At 41.3% G+C, this 23,983-nt stretch overlaps 4 protein-coding genes across 8 annotated transcripts in view; 1 reads left to right on the top strand and 3 right to left on the bottom strand.

Annotated features, from left to right (window-relative positions):
* The window catches only part of zdbf2 (zinc finger, DBF-type containing 2), a 31,286-nt gene extending 27,980 nt beyond the window's left edge, over positions 1-3,306 (bottom strand). For 2 of the 3 annotated variants that reach the window (XM_061786397.1, XM_061786370.1), the window contains exon 1: positions 2,978-3,306. The gene's annotated coding sequence lies outside the window, so the exon portion shown is untranslated. Of the gene's footprint in view, positions 1-2,815; positions 2,906-2,977 lie in introns of all 3 variants that reach the window. The other variant, XM_061786378.1, reaches the window with a different exon arrangement.
* Positions 3,307-3,448: 142 nt separating this feature from the next.
* Positions 3,449-11,852, bottom strand: eef1b2 (eukaryotic translation elongation factor 1 beta 2). The gene is made up of 7 exons (XM_061786442.1): positions 11,694-11,852; positions 9,731-9,853; positions 9,525-9,660; positions 7,182-7,248; positions 6,828-6,953; positions 5,011-5,078; positions 3,449-3,573 (listed from the first exon to the last, which is right to left on the bottom strand). The coding sequence occupies exons 1-7, from the start codon at positions 11,771-11,773 to the stop codon at positions 3,487-3,489; spliced, it is 687 nt and encodes a 228-aa protein (XP_061642426.1). The 5' UTR covers positions 11,774-11,852; the 3' UTR covers positions 3,449-3,486.
* arl11 (ADP-ribosylation factor-like 11) lies at positions 11,399-18,306 on the top strand. 3 transcript variants are annotated; one of them, XM_061786451.1, is made up of 7 exons: positions 11,883-12,029; positions 12,138-12,240; positions 14,220-14,305; positions 15,070-15,135; positions 15,211-15,326; positions 15,386-15,563; positions 18,049-18,306. In XM_061786451.1, the coding sequence occupies exons 3-7, from the start codon at positions 14,273-14,275 to the stop codon at positions 18,175-18,177; spliced, it is 522 nt and encodes a 173-aa protein (XP_061642435.1). In that variant the 5' UTR covers positions 11,883-12,029; positions 12,138-12,240; positions 14,220-14,272; the 3' UTR covers positions 18,178-18,306. The 3 variants fall into 3 exon arrangements, with proteins under 3 accessions (XP_061642451.1, XP_061642442.1, XP_061642435.1); XM_061786458.1 differs by lacking the exon at positions 14,220-14,305 and having other exon boundaries at positions 11,880-12,029; XM_061786467.1 differs by lacking the exons at positions 11,883-12,029; positions 12,138-12,240; positions 14,220-14,305 and adding an exon at positions 11,399-11,495.
* cavin2b (caveolae associated protein 2b) lies at positions 18,307-22,732 on the bottom strand. Its single transcript, XM_061786431.1, has 6 exons — positions 22,394-22,732; positions 21,457-21,597; positions 21,278-21,379; positions 19,946-20,203; positions 19,233-19,385; positions 18,307-19,166 (listed from the first exon to the last, which is right to left on the bottom strand). Exons 1-6 carry the CDS (start codon positions 22,667-22,669, stop codon positions 18,876-18,878), a joined length of 1,221 nt encoding a protein of 406 aa, XP_061642415.1. The 5' UTR covers positions 22,670-22,732; the 3' UTR covers positions 18,307-18,875.
* Between the last annotated feature and the right edge of the window lie 1,251 nt (positions 22,733-23,983).

Here is a 23,983-nt window from a genome sequence, read left to right as displayed (position 1 = left end):
CAGAGGAGAGAGAGTGAGTATATTGGTAGAAGGATGATGAGGATGGAGCTGCCAGGCAAGAGAGCTAGAGGAAGACCAAAGAGAAGGTTGATGGATGTCGTGAGGGAAGACATGATGGCAGTTGGTGTTCGAGAGGAGGATGCAGGAGATAGGCTCTCATGGAAAAGGATGACACGCTGTGGCGACCCCTAACGGGACAAGCCGAAAGGAAAAGAAGAAGAAGTGTATTCAATTAAATATAGGCTGAACATGATTTGCAAATCATTGTATTCTGTTTTTATTTATGTTTAACACAACGTCCCAACTTCATTGGAATTGGGGTTGTATATACAAACAACCATTCGCACTCACATTCATACCTACGGGCAATTTAGAGTCTTCAATTAACCTACCCTGCATATTTTTGGGTTGTGGGAGGAAACCGGACTACCCGGAGAAAACCCACGCAGACACGAGGAGAACTTGCAAACTCCACACAAGCGGGCCCGGGATTTGAACCCAGTTCCTCAGAACTGCTAACCAGTTGTCCATTGTACCGCCAGTTTATGATTATTTTTCACAAAATAATGGCTAAACAGTCAACAGGCCTTCCTCCTATTTCTTCTGTAGTCCATATTCAAGTGGCCTTGTGCGAAACTGCCATTGACATTTTAAGTTTTTATTTGATAGTGTTTTTAGTTTTGAATATGGTTTTATTTCATTTATTTTGAAGTGTTTTATTGCGGTACACTTTTTATATTCTTCCTGATCACACTACTTTCATGTGTATGTTATATATACATTCTTTTTTTTTTTATAACCATGCAGGACTTTGTGCGATTGTGGACACTGTAGGTGTGCTATATAAATACAGAAAATCCATGTAAAAAAATAAATAAATAAATAAATAATATATATAAACATTGATGGAAAATGTAAAAGCAGGTCTACTGGGTGTGGTGTGGAGGAAGGGTCGGTGTTGGCGTGAACGATGACTAAACAACAGACCATAGATGGATAAATAGCTCACTCACGGGACATAATAGTTCACTTACTCAGTCAACTAAGAAACTAAGATGCAGCAAGTCTACAGCACTCAGCAGGCTTTGGACATGTCAAACCTCGCGACTCCGATGGAGAAGACAAAGCCCTTCAGCTGAGTACATACTCTGAAATATCTTTTGGTAAGATTTCCTAAACATCCTATTTTCATTTGCTGATTATGCCAGTTGTGTTTTAGGAAAAGATGAAAACAATCCTAAACCAATACAGCGGAAGCATACATGTTTTCAAATTAATTCAGATATCTTTGCGTAGATTTCTGACCTTGGTTGAGGTTTTCATAGCTCACATCTAAAAAAATATGAGCACCCTACAAATGTGGAGACTTCACCGCCACCAAAAAAGAGAGGTCAATTGGAGACACAGACTGTGCCGTCCAGGTCGAAGGCATCTCTATCACCGGCCAATTGAATCTTGCGCCACAGATGGAGAGCCAACTTGCACCCTTATATATCGTTGACTTAGTTGCACCGTATGTTCGGTCCCAAAACCTACACTTGCAAAACGCTGGTCTTTTGGTGACTCTGAAAGCCAAAAAGAAGTCTGCAGGCACTTGAGCATTTTCTATTCGGGCTCCAGTACTCTGGAATGCCCTACCCGCGGATATTAGAGCTGCTTCCTCAGTAGAAATGTTTAAATCCTGATTTAAGACTGTTCATGGAGGCCTGTTTTACTACCACTTGTGCCATCTCCTCCCCCCTTGTCTCCTGCTCAGAGAGAAGGCATGGTGACGTTGACCTAATCTGAGGCTGTTACTGTTTGGGTTCTGCACCAACCAACTGGGACAAGGTCTGAGGTGGACCACTTCCCCCGGAGTCATTGCCATTGAGGATTCTGTCCTGACCGACCGAACCATGTTCTGAGGAAGAACCACCGAAGTAGACTACCCTGCGGCGCCTTTTCTCTTTGAATTGATTCTTATGCCATTTTAATGAACATCGTACAGCATCTTGCCACCGTAACGAACAATGTACAGCAACATACTGTGTGATAAATGTTGCCCACGCGATCCATTGCAGCATGATCATCCTGGAAGGGGGATCTCCCCATCTGCGGTCCTTATGCAAGGTTTCTTTTTAACCCAAATAGGGTTGTGAGTTTTTCCTTGCCCGATTGGGTGGTTTAGATTAGGGGATGTAGTCAATCATTGCCAATTGTTGGCCTGTGAAGCCCTTTGAGACTCTTTTGTGATTAAGGGCTTTACAAATAAACTTGACCTGACATTTACGACATAAAAGTATTGAGGTCAATTGAGCAATGTAAAGGTACCAGTAATGCTGATACAATGACAAATGTGCAAATGATGCAGTCATCAAGCAACTTAAAGTGACTAGTCGTGCGATAATTCTGATACATTATAATATTGTATATCAGTGGTTGCTCCTGTAACCAGTGAAACGTCAGTGCCTGGGTGAATCAGTCTAAACCAGTGCTTCTTAAAGCTGGGATCAGAGGCAACCGGGGGTCCGTGGTCCCTAATTAAGCATCCGCAAAATAATTTGTATAACTTTGGTTATCTGCCTTTGTCAAATGACATACAAGGGGTTGTTTACTATGACAATGATTGAGCTTTTGCCATTCCACGTCATGCATAAATAGGTTGCAATATTGAAAAAAAAATATTTCCGTCGTTTAGCTGTGCACATGGTAGGTGCGAAAAAGTTTGAGAAGCCCTGGACTACACAATGTCAGTTCTGCATACAGCTGTACATGTTGAAGTCAACTCCACAGTGTATGGCACAACACTCCGTGTCTTTGATAAAACTCTTTATACCTGGCTTCGGACCCGCGTATTAGCCTGGGATAATCACTTGACGCGGTTCCATACGCGTTACGCCTTTTAAGTCAGCTGCTTGCCCTAGTACTGTAACACACAGGTGCAGTTTAAAATGAGTTTTGGTTTCGTAACCGATATCGATAAGAGGGTTTTATTTACCTGTTTTACTTTCAGACAGAACGAAATCATCTTCCGCCGCGCGCTTTCGGCTTGCGCATTAATTTCCGCTTTGATTCTTCTTCTGCTGCTGCTCGCCACTTGATTGTGCTTGGGTCTGACGCCACCAGAAGGCCAAACAGAGAAGTACACTTAAATCACTGAAACCTCGCGCTTTGATCAAAACGGACCATACAGCAACTTAGCCCTATCCATGAAAATATAGCATTAAATTTGAAATGGAAATGTAATTGTAAAGCGATTTCATCTTGATGCCGTACCATGAAAATCACATTTACATTTTTGGTCTTTCCTTTGGCTCTGAATCATTTTGTCTTTTCATGGGGGGTGCAAAATTGACAAAACACCTCCGTGAACCATTCTGAGAAGTGCAATGTATTCCAAAACATTGAAGCAATCTGGTCAATTGTTGCACATTTTCATAAAAAAAAAAAAAAAAACCAAAACACCAACTTTATCCAAGTGCTTTATTTTTCTGTTTTTTTTCCTTTTCAGATTTTGTTAAAAGCAGCAACATCCATTGATTGTACAAAATCCTCAAATGCTGTGATTTTCTCCTCCAGAATGTCAGTACCCACCTAAAACAAACAAAACAAAACAAAACAGATATACAGTTGGTAGGGGTGCACAACAGCAATGTAAACAGAGATTGGATCTACCCGTTCAATGTTAGCCTGGTGTCACCCAAAAAAAGTTATACTGACATACACATCCATTTGCGCAAACATAAGTATGGAAAAACTCAGTCATTCTAAACTACAGCAAAAGCCTCAAACAGGGATTCATTAAGTGCGATAATCACTGCATTAAATTATGAAACTGTGCTGCTAATAGGGTTTTAAAAAACTGAATCCAGTGCAGTACATTTCAGTTGTATTAATTATAGTTCAGTTGTATTTAACTTTAAAGTACAACACATGCACATTTGATCTTATTACTCTTGCAAAAATGTTTTTTTTACCAAGGGCTACCTGAATAAATATATTACAGTGTGTAATCACGAATTGCAACTTAATGGAAGCAAATGCAATTTATGCATAAAAGGGAATAACATTAGGCTGTAAGCATACAACAGTGAATTGTTAAGGACAGGTACGGCTCCACCGTGCTGCTGACCAGTTGTGGTCGCAAACTGCAAGTCGACAGTTACGATTTCCTTCATTTACTCCCAGCATTTTTTTCACTACGGTCAGCCCCCAGTCAAAAGTCAAGGCAGCTGCTACAACGATTGTTAATAGTATACATTACTGTAACAAGCCACCAACGTGCTTTGAGGGCCAACATCAAAATAAAAGCCCCATATATTAATACATCACATATCAATGCCATTTTAGGCTTTTATTTTGAAGTCGGCACCGGGGCACACTGCTGGCATGTTATCGTGATGCTCAGTATGAACAATCGTTGTGGGGGCTAGCAAACTCTTCAACTACAGGCTAGCCTGACCGCGGTCATTGTTCATACAGTGCATTTAATGCCACTTTGGAGAAAACTATCAGGGGATCATGTTTCTTGTCCATTGCTTTGCAGTTTTTTTCAGATGGCTGAACAGCTTAGTTGTGTTACCTTACCTTGCAGGGCAGACAACTCTGTTGCAACATATGGCTACTCGTTTAAAGTGTCTTGACTTGAATCAAAACAAGTACAGAAAATGGATGTCGAGCCTTTTCCAAGGCGGTAGCTACAATCTTTGCAGTACTTGCTTCTCTATACATGAGTCACTTTCGTAATTCCAAAGAGATGGACTGAGAGCCTACAACTGCAGAGTGTGCCATCTAGGGAGCTCAACAAAGCGTTCACAAAGTGGTTGCTGGCTGACCAAGTTGAGAAAGGGCTTCATATGCCGCAGAGCCCACATTTTAAATGTTTAAAAAAAATAAAAATAAAAGAATCAGGCTCATTTGATCTTGGCAGTCAAAATCGCAATCACGATTACAATTCGATTGTGCAGCCCTAATGAGCACCATTTGTTATTTTAGTTATTTACTTCAGTGTCATCACAGCCCAATACTCACCTTATCGTCTTCGACCACACAGTTGATCTGTAGCTTTTTGATGCCGTATCCCACTGGTACTAGTTTTGCTGTAGGAGAACACAAACACATCAACATGACTGATTCACTTCTAAATGTACATACCAACGGAACGCTACCAATTGTTTCAGATAATTCAAGTTGCATCACATCTTCAGCCGAAAGATGGTGAGATAGAATCATCATCAAGTGGAGAACTTCCTGAAATCCAGATCAGCTATTACAACCCCAATTCCAATAAAGTTGGGACATTGTGTTAAAACAAATAAAAACAGAATACAATGATTTGCAAATCATGTTCGTATATTTAATTGAATACACTACAAAGACAAGATATTTAATGTTCAAACTGCTAATCTTTGTTTTTAGAAAATAATCATTAACTTAGAATTTGATGGCTGCAACACGTTCCAAAAAAGTTTATCACTGTGTTACATCACCTTTTCTTTTAACAACATTCAATAAATGTTTGGGAACTGAGGACACCAATTGTTGAAGCTTTGTAGGTGGAATTCTTTCCCATTCTTGCTTGATGTACAGCTTCAGCTGTTCAACAGACCGGGGTCTCCGTTGTCGTATTTTACGCTTTGTAATGAACGGCAGGCAGGCCAGTCTAGTACCCGCACTCTTTTACTATGAAGCCATGCTGTTGTAACATGTGCAGAATGTGGGTTGGCATTGTCTTGCTGAAATAAGCAGGGGCGTCCATGAAAAAGATGTTGCTTGGATGGCAGCAAATGTTTCTCCAAAACCTGTATGTATCTTTCAGCATTAATGGTGCCTTCACAGATGTGCAAGTTACCCATGTCATTGGCACTAACACAGCCCCATACCATCACAGATGCTGGCTTTTGAACTTTGCGTCCATAACAGTCCAGATGGTTCTTTCCTCTTTGGCCCGGAGGACACGACATCCACAATTTCCAAAAACAATTTGAAATGTGGGCTCGTCGGACCACAGAACACTTTTCCACTTTTCATCAGTCCAGCTTAGAAGAGCTCGGGCCCAGAGAAGCCAGCGGCATTCCTGGGTGTTGTTGATAAATGGCTTTTGTTTTGCATAGTAGAGTTTCAAGTTGCACTTACGGATGTAACTGCCAAACTGCATTTACTGACACTGGTTTTCTGAAGTGTTCCTTAGCCCATGTGGTGATATCCTTTACACATTGATGTCGGTTTTTGATGCAGTGCCGCCTGAGGGATCGAAGGTCACGGGCATTCATTGTTGGTTTTCGGCCTTGCCACTTAAATGGAGTGATTTCTCCAGATTCTCTGAACCTTTTGATGATATTATGGACCGTAGATGATGAAATCCCTAAAATCATTGCAATTGTACATGGAGGAACGTTGTCCTTAAACTGTTGGACTATTTTCTCACGCACTTGTTCACAAAGAGGTGAACCTCACCCCATCTTTGCTTGTGAATGACTGAGCAATCCAGGGAAGCTCCTTTTATACCAAATCTTATTCCCACCTGTTCCCAATTAGCCTGTTCACCTGTGGGATGTTCCAAACAGGTGTTTGATAAGCATTCCTCAACTTTCTCAGTCGTTTTTGCCACCTGTCCCAGCTTTTTTGGAATGTGTTGAAGCCATAAAATTCTAAGTTAATAATTATTTGTTAAAAACAATAGAGTTTCAGTTTGAACATTACATATCGTCTTTGTAGTGTATTCAATTAAATATAGGTTGAACAGGATTTGCAAATCATTGTATTCTGTTTTTATTTATGTTTAACACAACGTCCCAACTTCATTGGAATTGGGGTTGTCCATGTCAATTCGATGGCCACTTGCTTACATTGTCCCCAGACGAGTCCCTCCATCTGAATACTGCGGACACACTCCTCCAACTTCGCCATGTCAGTCTCGTCGTCCCACGGTTTGACATCCAAAAGAATAGAGGATTTGGCAATGAGGGTAGGCTCTGAAGAGAAAGGGGGGTGGGGGGGTTACTGCCACAGAAACAACTTAATAGCTGTACCAGGCCAAGCCTTGGACTCTGTCAGGTAAATATGGTGTACATCACATTTCAGCCGAAAGATGGTGATTGATAAATCATCATGAAGAGTCCAAATTAAACAGCACCATTAGCGCTATTGGTTCAGCCTGAATGATGTCAAACAAACTGAGAAAAAGCAGCACTACCACTTACTTTTTGCCTTCTTGGCAGCGTACGCTGCTACACGTTCCTCCTTCAGCCTCGCAGCCTCTGCATCCTCCTACAACAGGATTAGGGTGAGTTTAAAGCAGAGAGATGACACACTATCATAAATGCCAACAACAAATACAAAATGAAAATGACTCACAAGGAGCACAGAGGAGAAGTTAACCCTGACCTCACTGTGGTTTCACCAGCCAACTCAAGCTGGAGTCCGAGCTGACGTCACTCAAAAGGCCAAGGTTCACATCAACACGAACACTACAGTGTGTGTGTGACTTTTGGTTTAATTACACACTATAAAACAATTACAGCACTTATATTTTACAATAACCAACTAAACCTTTTTTGGGCGGTTGGGTGGAGGAGGGCAGGAACAGATTAGTGGCATTTAAATTATTTCAATACGGCAATTTGATTTGACAGCAGTACCTTGACTTATGAGTGACCCAACATACGAGTGGAGATATGAGCAGCCGCTGGGCTAATTTTTTTTGGTCTTAAGTTCTGACTAAAAAGTGAAGTTACGAGCAATAGCTATGGCGGCAGCAAATTTCACAACAATGGGGAAAAAGTGTTGTGGTAGTGACTGGATTGGGAGCGGCTGGAAATTAAAGAAGCGCACCTCTTTAGTTTTTCACTCAGACAACACATTCCAGCTCACGCCTTCCATCACTGTGCTTCATCAAAAAGAAAAAGTATACAAATGCAGTGACAGTTGAATGTGGTGCACATTTAATAATTTCAGCACTTATGTCCACCCCTGCATATACTCTTTATCCTCTGTGAAAAAACACCTAATAAAAACTTTTTGCAAGTGTCTTCTGCAGTGGTTCTTAACTGTTGTCACCCGCATTTTCCTATTGCTGCAAAGTTGTGATCCACTTTAATAGACATTGAAAAAAAAATATATATATATATATATATATATATATAAAATCGCATTGGTTATCACTATATTTAAGCTCGCTGATCGGACCCAAAAATCCTGATCATGTAAAGCCTAATTTAAACCATAATGCAAAATACCAATGTGAAAAATGTCAGTTAATTTTCTTATGCTATCACATGCAAGTTCCCCCCCATTCAGCTCAAAACTGACCAGAGCAACAGACTTCAATTTGCTGCATGCATGAGGATTAGTATAAAGGGACCTGCCCCTGAATCCTTTCTATACAGAAAGGCCTTGTATGTTTTTTTGCCCAAAGCAAAGACAATCCAATGCTTCGACAGTAATTGTCAATTTTTTAAATAGCTAACTGAAAATGATATTACTGCATATGTGCAATAAATAAGCATAGTTCATTATCCTTTGTTTGACTATTATTTTGAACGCACTTAAACAGTACGCCGCCACCTTGCACCCCACCACAAGTCAATTCTCAACCTGTCCTGCGATCAAACTGCTGTGGGGCGCAAGTCTGAAGTTGGCATAGAAGGACAACATCTGGCAGAGACCGATATAGAACACTCAACCCCAGTTTTGTTTTCATATTTAAATTTGGGAAGATGAGCGATCTTATCAGGTGTTATGACCCCACTAAGGCGGTAACGCTGTGGCACCAGGACTGTCAGGAGCAACAGCCAGACTTTGTGGACGTGTGAAAGCCAGTGACATCATTAGGCCTATTTTAGGTGAGCTTCAGCAAATTAAAAAAAAAAAATACATCACCCACGGGCTCGTACGTTGCAGCCTACAGAGAATGTGTGGAGTGTAGCGTAAGGCTGGGCAATTTTATCTCTCTAATTTTAATATAATTCACTTGTTACCAACTTATTTTCCGGGTCTTCTTTTAAGGTATATTTAAAGTTCAGTTTTCGTAGTTAAATAACTACAAAGTTGTAACATAAAAGAATAATCATGTTTATTAATAATGAATGCACTATCAATCAAAATAATGATGATTGTTCTCTTTCCCCATAATCACCCAGCCCTAGTGTAGCGTCCCGCTTCACACTGCGCAGCACCTAAAACCAAACATGGCAGATCATTTAGCAAATACCACTCACCATAAAGAAAATGATTTTTTTTTTTTTTTTTTTTTTTTTTTTTTTTTTAAACGCAGCTAACCCATATGAATGTTCTCGGCAGTGATCGGCAGACCTCACTCATGGATGATCGGTATCAGGTAGCTGTTGGGTTAAATTTGATATTTTTTTATACAGTGTAATAGAAATGTGTAAAAATTTTTATTTTGGCAAGTAATAGTGTATAATAGAAATGTGTAAAATGGTTTAATATTTTGGCCAGTAAAAAATATGCTTGGCTGGTGGATTTTTTTAACCTACCGGCACCACCGCATATCAACTTTTTGTTTGCGTCATTTATGTCCTCACCTCATCATCAGAGCCAAACAGATCAACATCATCATCATCGTCGTCATCCTCATCTGCCTTTTTGGCGACAGTTGCGGTGGCGTCAGCCACACCTGCTGGGCCATACTGACCCAAAGGTTTCTTTACACCTGGAAGACTGACAAAATAGTTGGTTGATTTCCATCCCAGGGAGCTTGCGCCCGTGTCACCACGGCAACAATAGTCACCTGTTCTTCTGGCTCTGATAGGACTTGATATGGTTGAACCAACGGAGGGCATGGCAAAGGCCAGCTGGGGGTGGGGCTGTTATTGCCTCAAAAACAGCAACATCTGCCTGGGAGGGCACATGCCTTAAAATAAAGATGCGGTTAGTCCAGTCAGAAGACTGAACAAAGTCTGCACAACAACAGTATTTTTCTTTTTTTCCCGCAGGAAACATGTAAATTAAGTTACGTTTTTGCACCAAGCTCCTTTTAAAAAAAGTGGGAAATGCAATAGTGTAGAAACAATTATACAGGGCCTCCCGAAAGTCTGGACACAAAGGAAATAACTTTTTTTTACCTCCACAGATTAATAATGTAGGTTCAATGTTCACCAGTTGTCTACATCCACAAATTTCCAACTTCAGCTCTTTAAATATCAAATTACTGCTTCCACTAAATCATAACTTCTGCCCATATTGTGGCCACTTTCGGCCAATTGAAACCCATAAAATCTATATCGTTTAACCCCATGTTATTGACTGGACTAAGTCATACAATTTTGTTAAAATGGGTTTCATTCTTGAAAAAGTCTACATTTTTCAATTTTTGGACAAGGGAACAGTTTGATGTAATGCTCTTAATTCACAAAAGACAATTTAATGGCTTGCATTCCAATGGGTAAAACAACACAATTTAGATTTTATGTGGAGATACCCTCTGCTGGCTGTAGGAAAGACTGTACTCTCAACAATAAGAAATAAAGGTGGCACTGTACTGAGAATCATAATATATTTTTACAATTATTTTTGGGGTTGTTTACAAGAAATCAACGGTTAAAAACAAATTAAGTTTCACTAAAGCTATGCAGTAAAGGCAAAAAATATATATATATATTTTATTTATTTTTTTAAATCGCCACAAACAAGCTGAAAGGAAGCAAAATTGAAATACGCCCGAGGGTTAGATATCTAAATTGAAATGTACAGTGGTCTCTTTGCTTAAGAGACTTTTGACACTATGACTTATTTTGAGAGGTATGCTATAGATCAGTGATTCTCAAACTGTGGTAAAAGTATCACTGCTGGTACGCAGGCTCCCTTTATTGGTACGGAAAAGCATCACAGCCCAAGTACAGTTCAGTTGTAATTTTAACTTTAGTACAATACGTCCGCATTTAGTCTTTAATAACTCCTTGTTTTCACACTTATTTACCTTATGTGCAGTAGTAGTTTTTCTAATTTTCCCGTTTAATCACTGTATTAATGTTCAAACTGTGCATACCATTACAGTGGCTTTCAATAATATACTTTTTAGCAATAAAAGCTCTTGTTTGGGACGAACATTTATGGCTTACTACGCTACTGTATTTTAATACTGGTCATGATGATGGTACTTTGTGTAAAAAGTTTGAGAACCACTGCCACAGTAAGATGTGTACGTTATGAAAACCACAGATGTAGCACGTTGATTTGATTGAACGCATAGAGTGAATGACCAAAATAATAATCGCCAAAATGGAGTTACTGTATCGAATTAAGTGAATCTCGCAAAGCACATCGCAGATTTTAGGTGGTGATCAAATATGTTATTTTTAATATTCCAGTTGAATAAAATGTCGGAGAAACTATGCATTTTTGCCTACGTGTACAGACTTTATGCACACGCTGTACAATTGGTATTCATCACAAGCGGCTGGCCACCATGCGGATCATAGCCGTAGAGTCTCATTTCTTCCCAAAAGCGCGACGTGCGAAAACTCAACGCGCCGGTTGCAACTATATTTTATACGGTACGTTTGTGCATCTAACAGACAATATTACACTTTCACGTTAGGTTATTATTCACATCGTTCCGTTTGTAAGTGCTAGCTGTTAGCCACGCGCAAACAAGATGGCGCCGCCGGTGACGACGAATGCCACTGAAGTGCTTAAATCCCCTATAGTTCATATTTCTGTGTGTATGTATATTATAACGCAGCCGCACTGACCCTTCTATGTAGCTGCGATCCGAAACGAAGTCATTCAGCACTTTGAGCCCGGAAGGTGCTTTCAGGTCACCGAAACCCATGATGACAACAGGCAGATATTTGGAGAGGAAGAAGGACCGAAGTGTCGGGAAGCCGCCATTTTATAGTCGGAGACTGGCTCCTCCTCATCAAACTCCAACCCCCCTGCTCATCCCGGCGTCTCGGACCCCCGGCCTGCTCTGCCAGCTCCGGGTTGAATAACCGAATTCTGTATCGGAAGCACAGTTCATCAGTGTTTTAATCAGTGGTGAGAAGTAAGGAAGTAAAAATATTTTGTTGCACAAGTAGATTTTTCAGGTATCTGTACTTTACTTGACTACTTCTTTTTCTGACGACGTTTTACTTTTACTCCCTACATTTGAAAACAGATATATGTACTTTGTACTCTTTACTTGGTCAAAACAGGTTTAATCTGCGCAAATGATGACGCAGCGTAAAAAGGCTTGGCGTTCTCAGGATATTGTATAGGCCTGGGGTCACCAAGGTGTAGCCCCCAACGTCCCCATGAGTAAGTAGCCCTTGGCCTGTTCTAAAAAATAGCTAACTAGACATGGGACATGGTGATTTTCAAGGAATGTTGTAGAAGTGATCATTTGAAAATGTAACACTGGCAGACATTTATAGAAATAGTGTTGTATGTTGCTTTTTATGTCATCTCATACTTGTGACAAATCGTTAGCGTGATCAGTGTCTTCACATAAAGGAATATCATTAATTATTAATAATGACATACAATGACGTTATTAAAGGTAGTTTGGGCAAATTTGTTATTACTTAAGTGTGTATCAAACTGGTAGCCCTTCCCAGTAATAAGCACCCAAAACGTATCTCTCGATTTCAAAAAGGTTGGTGACCCCTGGTGTAGGCCTAAGGCGCAAAAAAACAGGGACAGCAGCAACACGGAGGAACGTGAAAACCAGGGAGTGCTAATGACGATGACACAACAAATTCAGAGAAGCAAGATATTCCCCCCCATCCATGGCCTTATATGGGGGGGGGGGGGGGGGGGGAATTGCTTCCGGAAAAAATTATGTCCAAGTTGGTCCGACCTATGCAATGCCTGTCAAGTGCACCCCCTGTACGATCATCAAGTGTGTGTGTGTGTGGGGGGGGGGGGGGGGGGGGGGGGGGGGGGGGGGGGGGGGGGGGGGGGGGGGTGCTGGCAGAGATTCTTTTTTTTTTTTTTTTTTTTAAAACAGCAGTTTGACGGGGGGGTGCCCGCCACCCTGGGGGGCTGACCATATTGCCCATATCAAAAAACGCCACTGTCTAAAAGAGATGACCCAGAAGCACTTGGAGGATTTTCGGGGGATTGGAGAGGATCTTCAAATTCAAACAATGCTTAGGAAAAGTGCCTCAATGCAACCTTATTTTCCACACTTTTGGCTTGGGTTACTCCTGAACAATCTTTATGAAAGGATGTTACCCATATTCCTTTATGACAGCAATATGTAAAGCAACGGGCCACCAACGAAGTTTATAGACTCTACACAAACATGCTTGCGATTACAGAAGTAAATGAAAAGAAAATATCTATGGAGAAGAAGCGACAAATAACAAATAAGTTACTGCTATGCTACAAAGCTATAACTTACGAGGTTACTATTAGACAACATCTTAATAGTTATTTTTGTATTCCATAATAGAGACCATAAAAAGTGGCAACTTCACATTTAAGAACCTCACGTTTAAGAAAGACTACTGACTGAGGGTAATGAATTTACACATCAACCTAAGTTTAGCCTCCGAAGTCATTCTCACTGTTGGCGACAACCTGATTGAAATAAATACCACAAGCTTGCGTTGATCGAAGGAGCGTTTTCAGTCGTCCATCTTCGGAAAATAGTAGTTTCACGCTAGAATCAGCAAAACTTGCTGTTGCACAAAACCGTCGGTTAGAAAAAGTCCGGTCAAATTAATTTTAAACAGTGCTGTTTTTCCTATTTTTGAAAGAAAACGACTTTTCATCTCGGCTTGGCCCAATGACGTTTTCCACAGAGGTGGTATAAAGGTGCAAGAGAGGTTTTCTTTTCCATTGTGCTAAATCCATCCATCCATTATCTGAGCCACTTATCCTTACAAGGGTCGCGGGAGCGCTGGACCCTATCCCAGCTATCATCGGGCACCATTGTGCTAAATATTGTACGTAATGAACTATAGGTAACTTACTTTTGTACTAAACTAAGTATACATTTCAGAGTGTACTTTTTACTTTTATTTAAGTAAAGGAGCCAGTATTTCTCCAACTACTTTGTTTTTTACAAAAGTATCTGTACTTCTTTTTTACAGAGTACAGAGTGGGAGTACTTTACCACATCTGGTTTTATTATTCTATTACAAATCAGCATGGGTTTCTGGTGTCCGTTTGTAGGGACAGTTCATTTGTAGTCAAAAGAACATGTTTGTTTTTGTGCTGCTTGCATAAAGAACATGCAGTCAAACCAGTTTCTGATCTCATGTGTTCCTTTTTTGCCGACATTTATTTAGCAAGAAAGCGACTGGATTCTGGAGTTTAACGTACAAAGCGCAGAAGAGGAGTTATGGGTCTAGCTCAGTCGTCTAAAAGTCCGCAGGTAACAAATTGATTTGGCATGTTGACTTAACAACCAGGTAACACACACATTGGCTTAACATGTTGAATCAGCTTACATTGATACCAACATACGGTTCCACCCTGAAACAGGTAAAAATAAGGTGCCACCTCCTCTCCGTTTGAATGCATGAATGAAACAAACTCTAACAAAAATTTGAAGCGTTTAGATCATTAGTGAATTTCAGCCGTCATTCAAACATTGTCAGCTCTTGTAAATTTTGAAAACGTCAACGCTGTTGTTCATGTTGTTAGAATGAACAGAATGACTTCAGAGTCCTAAAAATTGTCTGGATGTGTAATGTGATGTGACACTCTAAAATTAAATGAGATTTAATTCAGCCATAGCAAACAAACAAACAAACTGGTTCCCATCTGTGGTTAGATATAATTACACCTACAGTATATAACTTTAAAAAAATAATAATAATAAGCAACAGGGTACTTCTGGGTAGCAAAAAAGCGATTGACTATAGAAGGGGTGTCAAAATGACTTTTGTTGCGGGCCTCATCATAGTTTGGATTTCCCTCAGAGGCCCATTATGACTGTGAACCCATACAAATGTATGACATCCATCCATTTTCCGTACTGCTTATCCTCACTAGGGAGGAGGTTTTTTTATTGTTGCCATCGGAGATCGCTCCGTCTATTTCCACTTGGAAGTATGTGTGTCATCATGGTGAAAAGGTATATTAGTTTTAGAGATAAAATGCTAAGATTAATGTGCATGTCCAACATATATTCAGGTGATCCTGATGGGTTTGGACTCTGCAGGAAAGACAACTTTGCTCGCTCGACTGCTGACTGGACAGGTGAGTCAGGCTCTGCCCAACATGACATTGTTGCTTGTTTCTACGCGCAACCGTGACCTGATTGTGACCTGGCAGGTGATGGACACATCACCGACCATTGGATTCAATGTAGGAACATTTGATTTGGACAAGAGGACATCACTGACAGTTTGGGATGTCGGAGGACAGAAAAGCATGAGGCCCAACTGGAGGTACCCTAATGCATTGTTTTGCTTGCCACTTCCTATTCCTTCATTGCCATCTTCCTCAGGTTCTTCCTGGACGACTGCAAGGCACTGGTCTTCGTGGTTGACAGCAGTGATCGAAGTCGGATGACGGAGGCCAAGAAGGCATTGAAGAATGTTTTGAGGGAAGAAAAGTTACGAGGTATTCCTTTGATGGTTCTCGGCAACAAGTTGGACCAGCCTGGCGCCATGAACGTACAAGAGGTAGAACACATTTGTTTGAATACAAAACTTCTCATGGAAAATAATTTAAATATGATTGTTGAGTCAAACTCTAGGCATCGTAAAATCTTTATTAACTGTACCACCAGTGTTTTAAGTAGGATTTTAGCATTTCTAAGTGTCAAAATAATGCAACCAATTATAAAATTCAAGCTAATGATAAAATGTGTTTGGGGAAGTGGATAGATTTGAGCATTCTTACTGTAATTGACAACAATTATTACCGCAGTCGTCTAGGCAACCTTAAAGTCTCTGTAAATGAAAATAATGTCTTGCAAATTGGACACACCACAGAGAGGAGTGTTGTTAATTGCCCTGCCAAATATTTCAATAAGAAACAAAGAAAAAAAAAACCACCAAATATATAAAAGGAGGCTTCAAAACAGTGAAAATTCGAGACTGTCTCACCGCTCTCCAGCGCTGCTGTTGTGTCCCCTGAATGCACTAACTATCCATCCATCCATCCATCCATTTTCTAGCGCGTATCCGAGGTCGGATCACGGGGGCAGTAGCTTTAGCAGGGATGCCCAGACTTCTCTCTCCCCAGCCACTTCATCCAGCTCTTCTGGGGGGAACCCAAGGTGTTCCCAGGCTAGCCGAAGGACGTAGTCTCTCCAGCGTGTCCTGGGTTGACCCCGGGGTCTCCTCCCGGTGGGACGTGCCCGGAACACCACACCAGGGAGGCGTCCGGGAGGCATCCGAATCAGATGCCCCAGCCACCTCATCTGGCAACGGATCGATACAAAATCCGCATCACTGCAGATGCTGCACCGATCTGCCTGTCAAGCTCCCGTTCCATTCTTCCCTCACTCGTGAACAAGACCCCAAGATACTTGAACTCCTCCACTTGGCGCAGGATCTCATCCCCGACCTGGAGAGGGCACGCCACCCTTTTCCGACTGAGGACCATGGTCTCAGATTTGGAGGTCCTGATTCTCATCCCAGCCGCTTCACACATAGCTGGGAACTGGTCCAGTGAGAGTTGGAGGTCACGGCTTGATGAAGCCAACAGAACCACATCATCTGCAAAAAGCAGAGATGCAATACTGAGGCCACCAAACCGTACCCCCTCTACGCCTCGGCTGCGCCTTGAAATTCTGTCCATAAAAGTTATGAACAGAATCGGTGACAAAGGGCAGCCTTGGCGGAGTCCAACCCTCACCGGAAACGATTCCGGCTTACTGCCGGATATGCGGACCAAACTCTGACTCCGGTCGTACAGGGACCAAACAGCCCGTATCAGGGGGTTCGGTACCCCATACTCCCGAAGCAACCCCCACAGGACCCCCCGAGGGACACGGTCAAACGCCTTCTCCAAGTCCACAAAACACATGTAGACTGGTTGGACGAACTCCCATGCACCCTTGAGGACTCTGCCGAGGGTGTAGAGCTGGTCCACTGTTCCACGGCCAGGACGAAAACCACACTGCTTCTCCTGAATCTGAGATTCGACTTCCCGACGGACCCTCCTCTCCAGCACCCCTGAATAGACCTTACCAGGGAGGCTGAGGAGTGTGAACCCCCTGTAGTTGGATCACACCCTCCGGTCCAAAGGGGGACCACCACCCCAGTCGGCCAATCCAGAGGCACTGTCCCCGATGTCCAAGCGATGTTGCAGAAGCGTGTCAACCAGGACAGCCCCACAACATCCAGAGCCTTGAGGAACTCCGGGCGAATCTCATCCACCGAGGACCTTTTTAACCACCTCGGTGGCCTCAACCCCAAAGATAGGAGAGCCCGCTTCAGAGAACCCAGACTCTGCTCCCTCATGGGAAGGCGTGTCGGTGGAATTGAGGCGGTCTTCGAAGTATTCACCCCACCGGCTCACAACGTCCCGAGAGGCGACCAGTTCAGGGTGTACCCCACCTTTCGCCCAGAGTTAACAGAAACAGGCGCCAGCACGCCCACGATTCTTGTGAGGATAAGCGGTACGGAAAATGGATGGATAGTTCTTAGTCTTTCCACATTTTCAGCAGTTATCTTGAAACGTGTTTAATATATTTATAGTCAAATCTAAGTATGCATTTTTGTCTTTAACTTTGATAATGAGTGTCATTTCATATATTGACTTAATGCAACTCCCTTGCTTTTCTATTCTTCTGTTTTTATTGTTTTGTCAACTAATTGCTGACTTTTCCATATTAGAGCACAAACACAACAAAGCTTGTGCACCAGATTTCTACATCTTAATCAGTTGCATTGTTGGTTGAATTTTTCCTCTTCTCGTATCCATTTGTAGTGGTAATGCAAGCAAACTAAAGAAAAAAAATCTAACGCACACAAGAATGTTTGAGTTCATTGTAGAGGTTCCACTGTATTCTATTTAGCCTAACTAGTTACTTTACATGTAGAAAAACAGCTTGGATGTAATAAGGGAGGAAGGAGATATGCCATTACTCCTTCTCAACTTTTTTTCTCCTCCCTTTCTGCACTCTCCCTTCTTTCATTGACACCCACTTGAAATCAGATCTCCAACAAGCTGGGAATGTCCAACTATCCACAGCTGCAATGGCAGATTCAAGTTTGCAGCGCACTGAAAGGAATTGGTCTGCGTCAGGCCTTCACGTCCGTCGCCAAACTCATCAAGAAAAACTAATGTACAGGATGTGAAAAGGAAGAGAAGAAGGAAGAATAAATGTGAATAGGTGTGATAGCAGAAGTACACGGGTGAAAGGTTGTGTTTTTGAATGTACCTAATTAGAAATAAATACAAATCCCACACCGATTTGATTTTGAAAAGTTATTTATTTTTGTTGTATTTTTTCATCCTTAATTAAACCAGGGACAGGAAATCATGTGATGCACTTTTATTTATCTATGTCTGTTAGGTTCTGTTAAAAGGGCATATTCTTTGGTTGCAGAAGTTTTTTAACATAAAAGAAAAGTGTTATACTGCATTAGTCAAAGCCATCAGAACCAGTCCGTTTGATACATTTTCAAACTGGTTGATCATAATGAGCCTAGTTCTGTGTGGTTAGGCAGCAGCTACGTAAGCCATTGAAAAGTTAGCATGAAGTGAGGCTAAAATAAACACACACTGTTACATTTGCTGATGAATAATTTCTTGATAGATAAATATGGAATGTGCTCATATTAAGTTTAGTTAAATGTTTTGGGGTCCAAAAATGTAAACCTTTCTATTTCTGGGTGAACATACTTCAGTCAACAGTAGATGAATACTTTGAAACAAGGTCCCCTCCAGTGTTTTTGTGCTAGAGTCTCCTCTGTTAACCAACTCAAAACAGATAGTGTGTTTGTGTTAATAATAAATCAGCTCTAAATGTGCTCAATCTTTTATTCCTGAAGTGACATTGAAGACTCCTCCTTGTTTTCCTGGTCCTGAGGCAGAGTGGTGGACAGAGCATAGTCCTCACAAACTCCTTCAGATATTCCACTGACCTCCGCACATGATTGCTCCTTCTCTTGCTGCTCCGGCGGGGCCAGCTCATTGTGAATCTCCGTGAAGGTGACCTCCTGCTCCTCACTGCCCACAGGGGAGAGTTGAATGTGGTCCTCCGTGACAGAGCCCTCTTCAATCTGGGCAGAATGTTCTTCAGGAGGCTGTGAGGCAGAGTTGCTGCGAGGCTGAAAACACGCGGGTTAGTTGTCATACAATGAGAAGATAAGTTTAACATCACTTAGAGGTCATACCTTCTTGATGCCGAAGCTGACGGGGGAAACCTTGAGGCTGGCTGTTTTTTGTTTGATTTTCTCTCGTTGTTCAGCAGAAACAATTTTTGTTCCGATCTTCGTCATCTTTTTCTCTATGTTCTGTCGTGAGAAAGCCTTCTTCAGGCTGTCAACCTGCCGAGAGAGTCAGAATAAGAATCTGCTTCATTGGCCACGTATGTTAAAACACGCAAGGAATTTGTCTCTGGTCGTTGGGGCCACTCTAGTATTACAGCAACAAAGCCACTATAAAAAATATATACTTAGGACATAAACACAAATGTACAGAGTCACCATGACAATAAAGTGTCCAGTAGTGCAGTAATAGTTATCAGCAACAAATTGGTAGCCTAATAGCATATTTGCCCAAGTAATTTTTTAACATTTTCCGAAAACAAGAAAAAACCCAGCCAACAAATTCAACAAAAGACTCCAGTTGCCTCAATTCAATCTTTGTGTATTACTATGACCCGGAAGACTGACAATCTAAGCAGACATACTGTAACGGGAAAGAAAAAAAACATTTCATAGCAAGCAAATTATTATTTTTTTATTTCATTGATATTGTGACAGTAAGTTAAAAATGACTTAGGACATTATTCTATTAGCCTAACAAAATATGCAAGTGATGCAGAGTGAAAGACAGCCTGTCTCACCTCTTCTCGCTAAAAGTGAGATTCACCTGTCTGCCTTACCTTCTTCAAACTGGAGAGTTTTAGCTTCTCAGCTCTGGACTTCTCCATGTTCTCAAGGTCTTGAGGCCACATCTCCTCTTCCAGATCCCCCTCCAGACCCACATCCTCATCAGATGACAGATCGATGGTTTGGAGCCCAACCTGCGAGGGCTGATTGCCTTCGACAACACCAGATTCATCCCCTTCTTCCAGAATTTCATCACGAGGGAACGGCGGAGGATCCTTCACAAAGACACTGGAGGGGATCTCGTTCTCCTCCTTCAGGGGACAGCAGAACCACAGTGAGCCACAAACAGGCCTAAACTGAGCATCTTGCCATTCTGGTCTTAGTCCAGAATAATGAGAGAACCAAATAGTGGTGCCTTGAGATACCAGTGACCCGACTTACGTGTTTTTCAAGATTTGAGCCGTTGTTGGGCAATTTTTTGCTTTGACTTGCGAGTGCAAAATTGAAATGAGCGTTGCATGGTGGGAGCAAATCAACTCAACACACTTCACAATATGTAGCAGTTTGACAGATAGTGAACAATAAAAAAAAAAAACTGTCATCAAGCTGTTTAATGCCACATCCAGTTGAAGTTGTCAAACTAAACATCAAACAAAGAGAATTAGAAGTTGTGTATTTAAAACAACCAAACAACTTTGCCTCAGGAATGCCTCTCGTTAGCTTAATGCTAACACACAATGGAAAGCGTCTAAGACGGGTAAATGATTCGCATCAATAGTTGCGGTGCTATAATCCTTTACACAATGGAGAGTAGAAAACAAACGGTAGCGCAAAACATGTAGACAGACAATTTCACAGTCATATATTCTTTATCCTCTGTAACAAATGTTTAATATTATGGCACCTTACAGAGTAACAGAGTAGTGGTGATTCTTATTCGTTTGTGTCTATACTGCACTCCCCCCTGGTGGCTGAGGCTAACACACAAGAAGGAGCAGTGTAATGAATTTAATTTAAGTATCAAATCATGATGCATAAACTCTTAACTTTTTTACATTCTACTTAATTATTACTCTTTTTATTATAACGTATAGTACTATAGAGTGCTACTTTCGATATTACAAATTTTGTTTGGTGGGGCGTGGGGTTACAAGTGTGGTCACGGAACTGATAAAACTCGTGTCTCAAGGCACCACTGAGAACTAACACTACAAATGTGCTAACACATGGCCATAGGGAATTTGGGAAATGTTTAGTATTGGTGAGAGAAGCCAGAGTCATGGTTCCCAGTGATCTCATGATCCGTAAAAGGAGAATAGAGTAGATCATATGACCGCTTGTTCCATCAAAGGGTTCAGAGACTCAAATGATTCCAGCTCACAGACCTGAAAGATGAGTACTTTAAAGTTGTTCCTGTTGATCAGATGGGCATGGTTCGCCTCCAGCTTCTTAACCTGCGTGCCCTGATGCTCCATCCTTTCTCGTACCTGAAACACAATCACATTTTTTAAAAACATCTTCAGGGAGTGTTACAGCGTGTTGTGTGTCATTGTCTTTTAGTTACCTCCTTCATGGTGACAGAAAGCTTGCGACTCTTGTCCAGCAGTTTGCTGACAGTGTTGGAGGTGTGACTGTGACTCTTGGAGAGTTTGATCATATCGGCCTGGATCCCCCTGACTACGCCCTCCATCTCCACCTGGTGCCCCTAAAGCCCAAAGAACCAGATACTTCAGATACGTCTGTTGATCCCTGTGACCACACCCTTCTCAGATTTAACAGAATTTTTACAGAAAAAAATAGTGGGACACAACTATGAGGTTTGTTGAAAAAGCAGCAGCAGTGGCTAGATTGTCTTTGGGCCAGAGGGTCAACAGTTAAAAATCCCTTGGACAGAAAGAAAAGGAGAGACGCTAGTCTGCTTCTTGGCTACTGCTGAGTTGATCTTGAGCAAGGCTTTGACCCCTGCCACCCTTACACTCAACAACCATTGCGTGAAAATTCAAATTCCTTTCATGGGTAATAATTATTGAAATAAATAAAGATTTTAAAAAAAACAACTGTTTCTATTTTTGTTGCAAGCCGACAATATAAGTCTTTTCCCTATCAGATAAAATTGAGGAAAAAACTGGAGACTCATGCTGGTCATGTGAAATTTATGCTCTTTTAAGTTGGAAGGAAGTCGCTTCAGAGCTGGAGTTGGGAGTGGCTAAACAGCCTTAACAATTACCACTGGAGAGAATATGGTCCAATAATTACAAATATGTAGGACCTGCATTATCAAGTTGAGTCAAGTTTTTAGGAATGAATTCTCAGCTCTTAACTTGGTCAGGAAAAACATTTCTTTCTTACGTCAGTGTGACATGAAATGTTAAACATTGAATGTTGCTGCTCTTACTGTTTTTAAAGTTGACTAGGTTCTGGACTTTCGTAAGTCCTTATAAAGTTGAGAAAGTCTGAGGTAAACTGTCACAGAGCTGATCGTGGCCCCACCCTTCACTCACCTCCATCTTGTGCTGGTTTTCCTGCACGGCGTCCAGCATGTTGACCAGTTTATCCAGCAAAGTGAGGACCGTGATGGCGTTGACAGGGCCTTGGCCCATTTTCTCTAGGTCCAATCCAATCAGGCCTGCTATAGGATTTTCCTGGTTCTCTTGGTTCTCCTGTTCTTTGAGCTGGTCCTCCAGCTCTTGGACATGGGGAGGGACCAGAAGATCCTGGTTCTGGTGGGTGTCAGTGGTCACCATGTTCTTGCTCGCCTGAACGCTGTCCTCACTCATCAGAGGCAGCCGTTGGTCAGAAGTTCTGCAGGCTGAAAAACAGTGGAAACTGTGTGTGTGTGCGTGTGTTTGTGTGTGGTGAGTTCTGATTGGTTGGCACTTGGAAAAACATTCCGCCTAACTTCCCTGTAGGGAAGTGCACACCCTTAACTCTTCCAGTGCCAGAACAGACCAGTACTTGTGCTTGTTCTGTAGCTCGACACAAGTCCCATTAAAAAATTTAAGGATGCAACAAGTTGGAGCTACGACTCAATCAAACTGTCCAATGAGACAAGAAGTGCAGCAGAAAATTGTAGAAACAAAGATTACAATAGTCAGACACCCAATTTTGGACCATTCAATTCACATGAAATGTACATGAATGTCTTCTTTTTGTAATAATTAGATACAATATATACAGAAATCATTACACAAAAGTTTAACATTTACATGACAGGGGAATGAAACCAAGCAGCTTCATGTGAACAAAATAATAATAAGTTAATAACAAATAAAACTATCCCTTTAAATGAAAAAATATATATATAAAACTATAAACACAGTTAAACACAATTAAAGTACCGTATTAAACCACTCATCCCGTGAGTAAAATAAGTTTAATGGTTTTGTAAAGCAGACATGGCACCCTGCCCTCAACTAGGGTGGGGAAGGAGTTAAAAAAAAAAACTTAAAGCCTGTTCTCATGACAACAGAGTGTAAGGGGTTGATCTCTCTCACCGTCATGCCTTCCAGATGAAGTAATCTGGAAAGAAAGTGACTCTCCCTCTCTCTTGTTCTCTCTGACTTAAAGTTGTGGTTTAAGTATGCTCATCATGTATATGAACATGTTAATTTTGGACTTCAAATGGTAGTCTATATTTCAACTGTTTCTTTTTCATCAATGTGACAATTTGGTTCTTCTTCCAGACCTTGGCAAAGTGGTGATAAATAACGTGTAGCTTACTTACGCACAATTGTTTCAACTGATGATCTTGGAATCAGCAGCTGTTTAGAAAAGGCTTCAAAATACTTTCTCAAATGGGTCAAGATCAATTTAAAGTGGATTTGGTGTCTTCATCAGAATATACTCAGCGATCATGAAAATATATCAAAATAACGAAACTCTGAGTTCTTATTATAAGTAGCCAAACATCGGCACACATACAGTACCAGTAAAATGATAACACTGGGGAACAATTTGAAAAATAAAATTCTGATTTCTATTTTTATGCTGATTAAAACTAAAATTTGCATGCTGATTCCAAAATTGTAGTCAGTTTTTTTCTAGCACGTCGTTTTTTTCTCCACAGCTTATCCACCAGATAAGCAATTCCA

This window comes from Phyllopteryx taeniolatus, chromosome 1, assembly GCF_024500385.1.
Source record: "Phyllopteryx taeniolatus isolate TA_2022b chromosome 1, UOR_Ptae_1.2, whole genome shotgun sequence".
In the NCBI taxonomy this organism is placed as follows: domain Eukaryota; kingdom Metazoa; phylum Chordata; class Actinopteri; order Syngnathiformes; family Syngnathidae; genus Phyllopteryx; species Phyllopteryx taeniolatus.
This window is presented reverse-complemented; position numbering and strand designations above follow the sequence as displayed.

Coding starts and splice junctions, on each gene's coding strand:
- cavin2b (XM_061786431.1), bottom strand. CDS start 22,669: ATGAGTGAGGACAGCGTTCAGGCGAGCAAGAACATGGTGACCACTGAC. Junction 21,598..22,393: donor AAAACCAGCACAAGATGGAG/GTGAGTGAAGGG, acceptor TTTGGGCTTTAG/GGGCACCAGGTGGAGATGGA. Junction 19,386..19,945: donor AACTCTCCAGTTTGAAGAAG/GTAAGGCAGACA, acceptor CTCTCTCGGCAG/GTTGACAGCCTGAAGAAGGC.
- arl11 (XM_061786451.1), top strand. CDS start 14,273: ATGGGTCTAGCTCAGTCGTCTAAAAGTCCGCAG. Junction 15,327..15,385: donor AGCATGAGGCCCAACTGGAG/GTACCCTAATGC, acceptor CATCTTCCTCAG/GTTCTTCCTGGACGACTGCA. Junction 15,564..18,048: donor GCGCCATGAACGTACAAGAG/GTAGAACACATT, acceptor ACTTGAAATCAG/ATCTCCAACAAGCTGGGAAT.
- eef1b2 (XM_061786442.1), bottom strand. CDS start 11,773: ATGGGTTTCGGTGACCTGAAAGCACCTTCCGGGCTCAAAGTGCTGAAT. Junction 9,661..9,730: donor TATCAGAGCCAGAAGAACAG/GTGACTATTGTT, acceptor CTATTTTGTCAG/TCTTCCAGGTGTAAAGAAAC. Junction 6,954..7,181: donor CGCTGCCAAGAAGGCAAAAA/GTAAGTGGTAGT, acceptor CTTTCTCTTCAG/AGCCTACCCTCATTGCCAAA.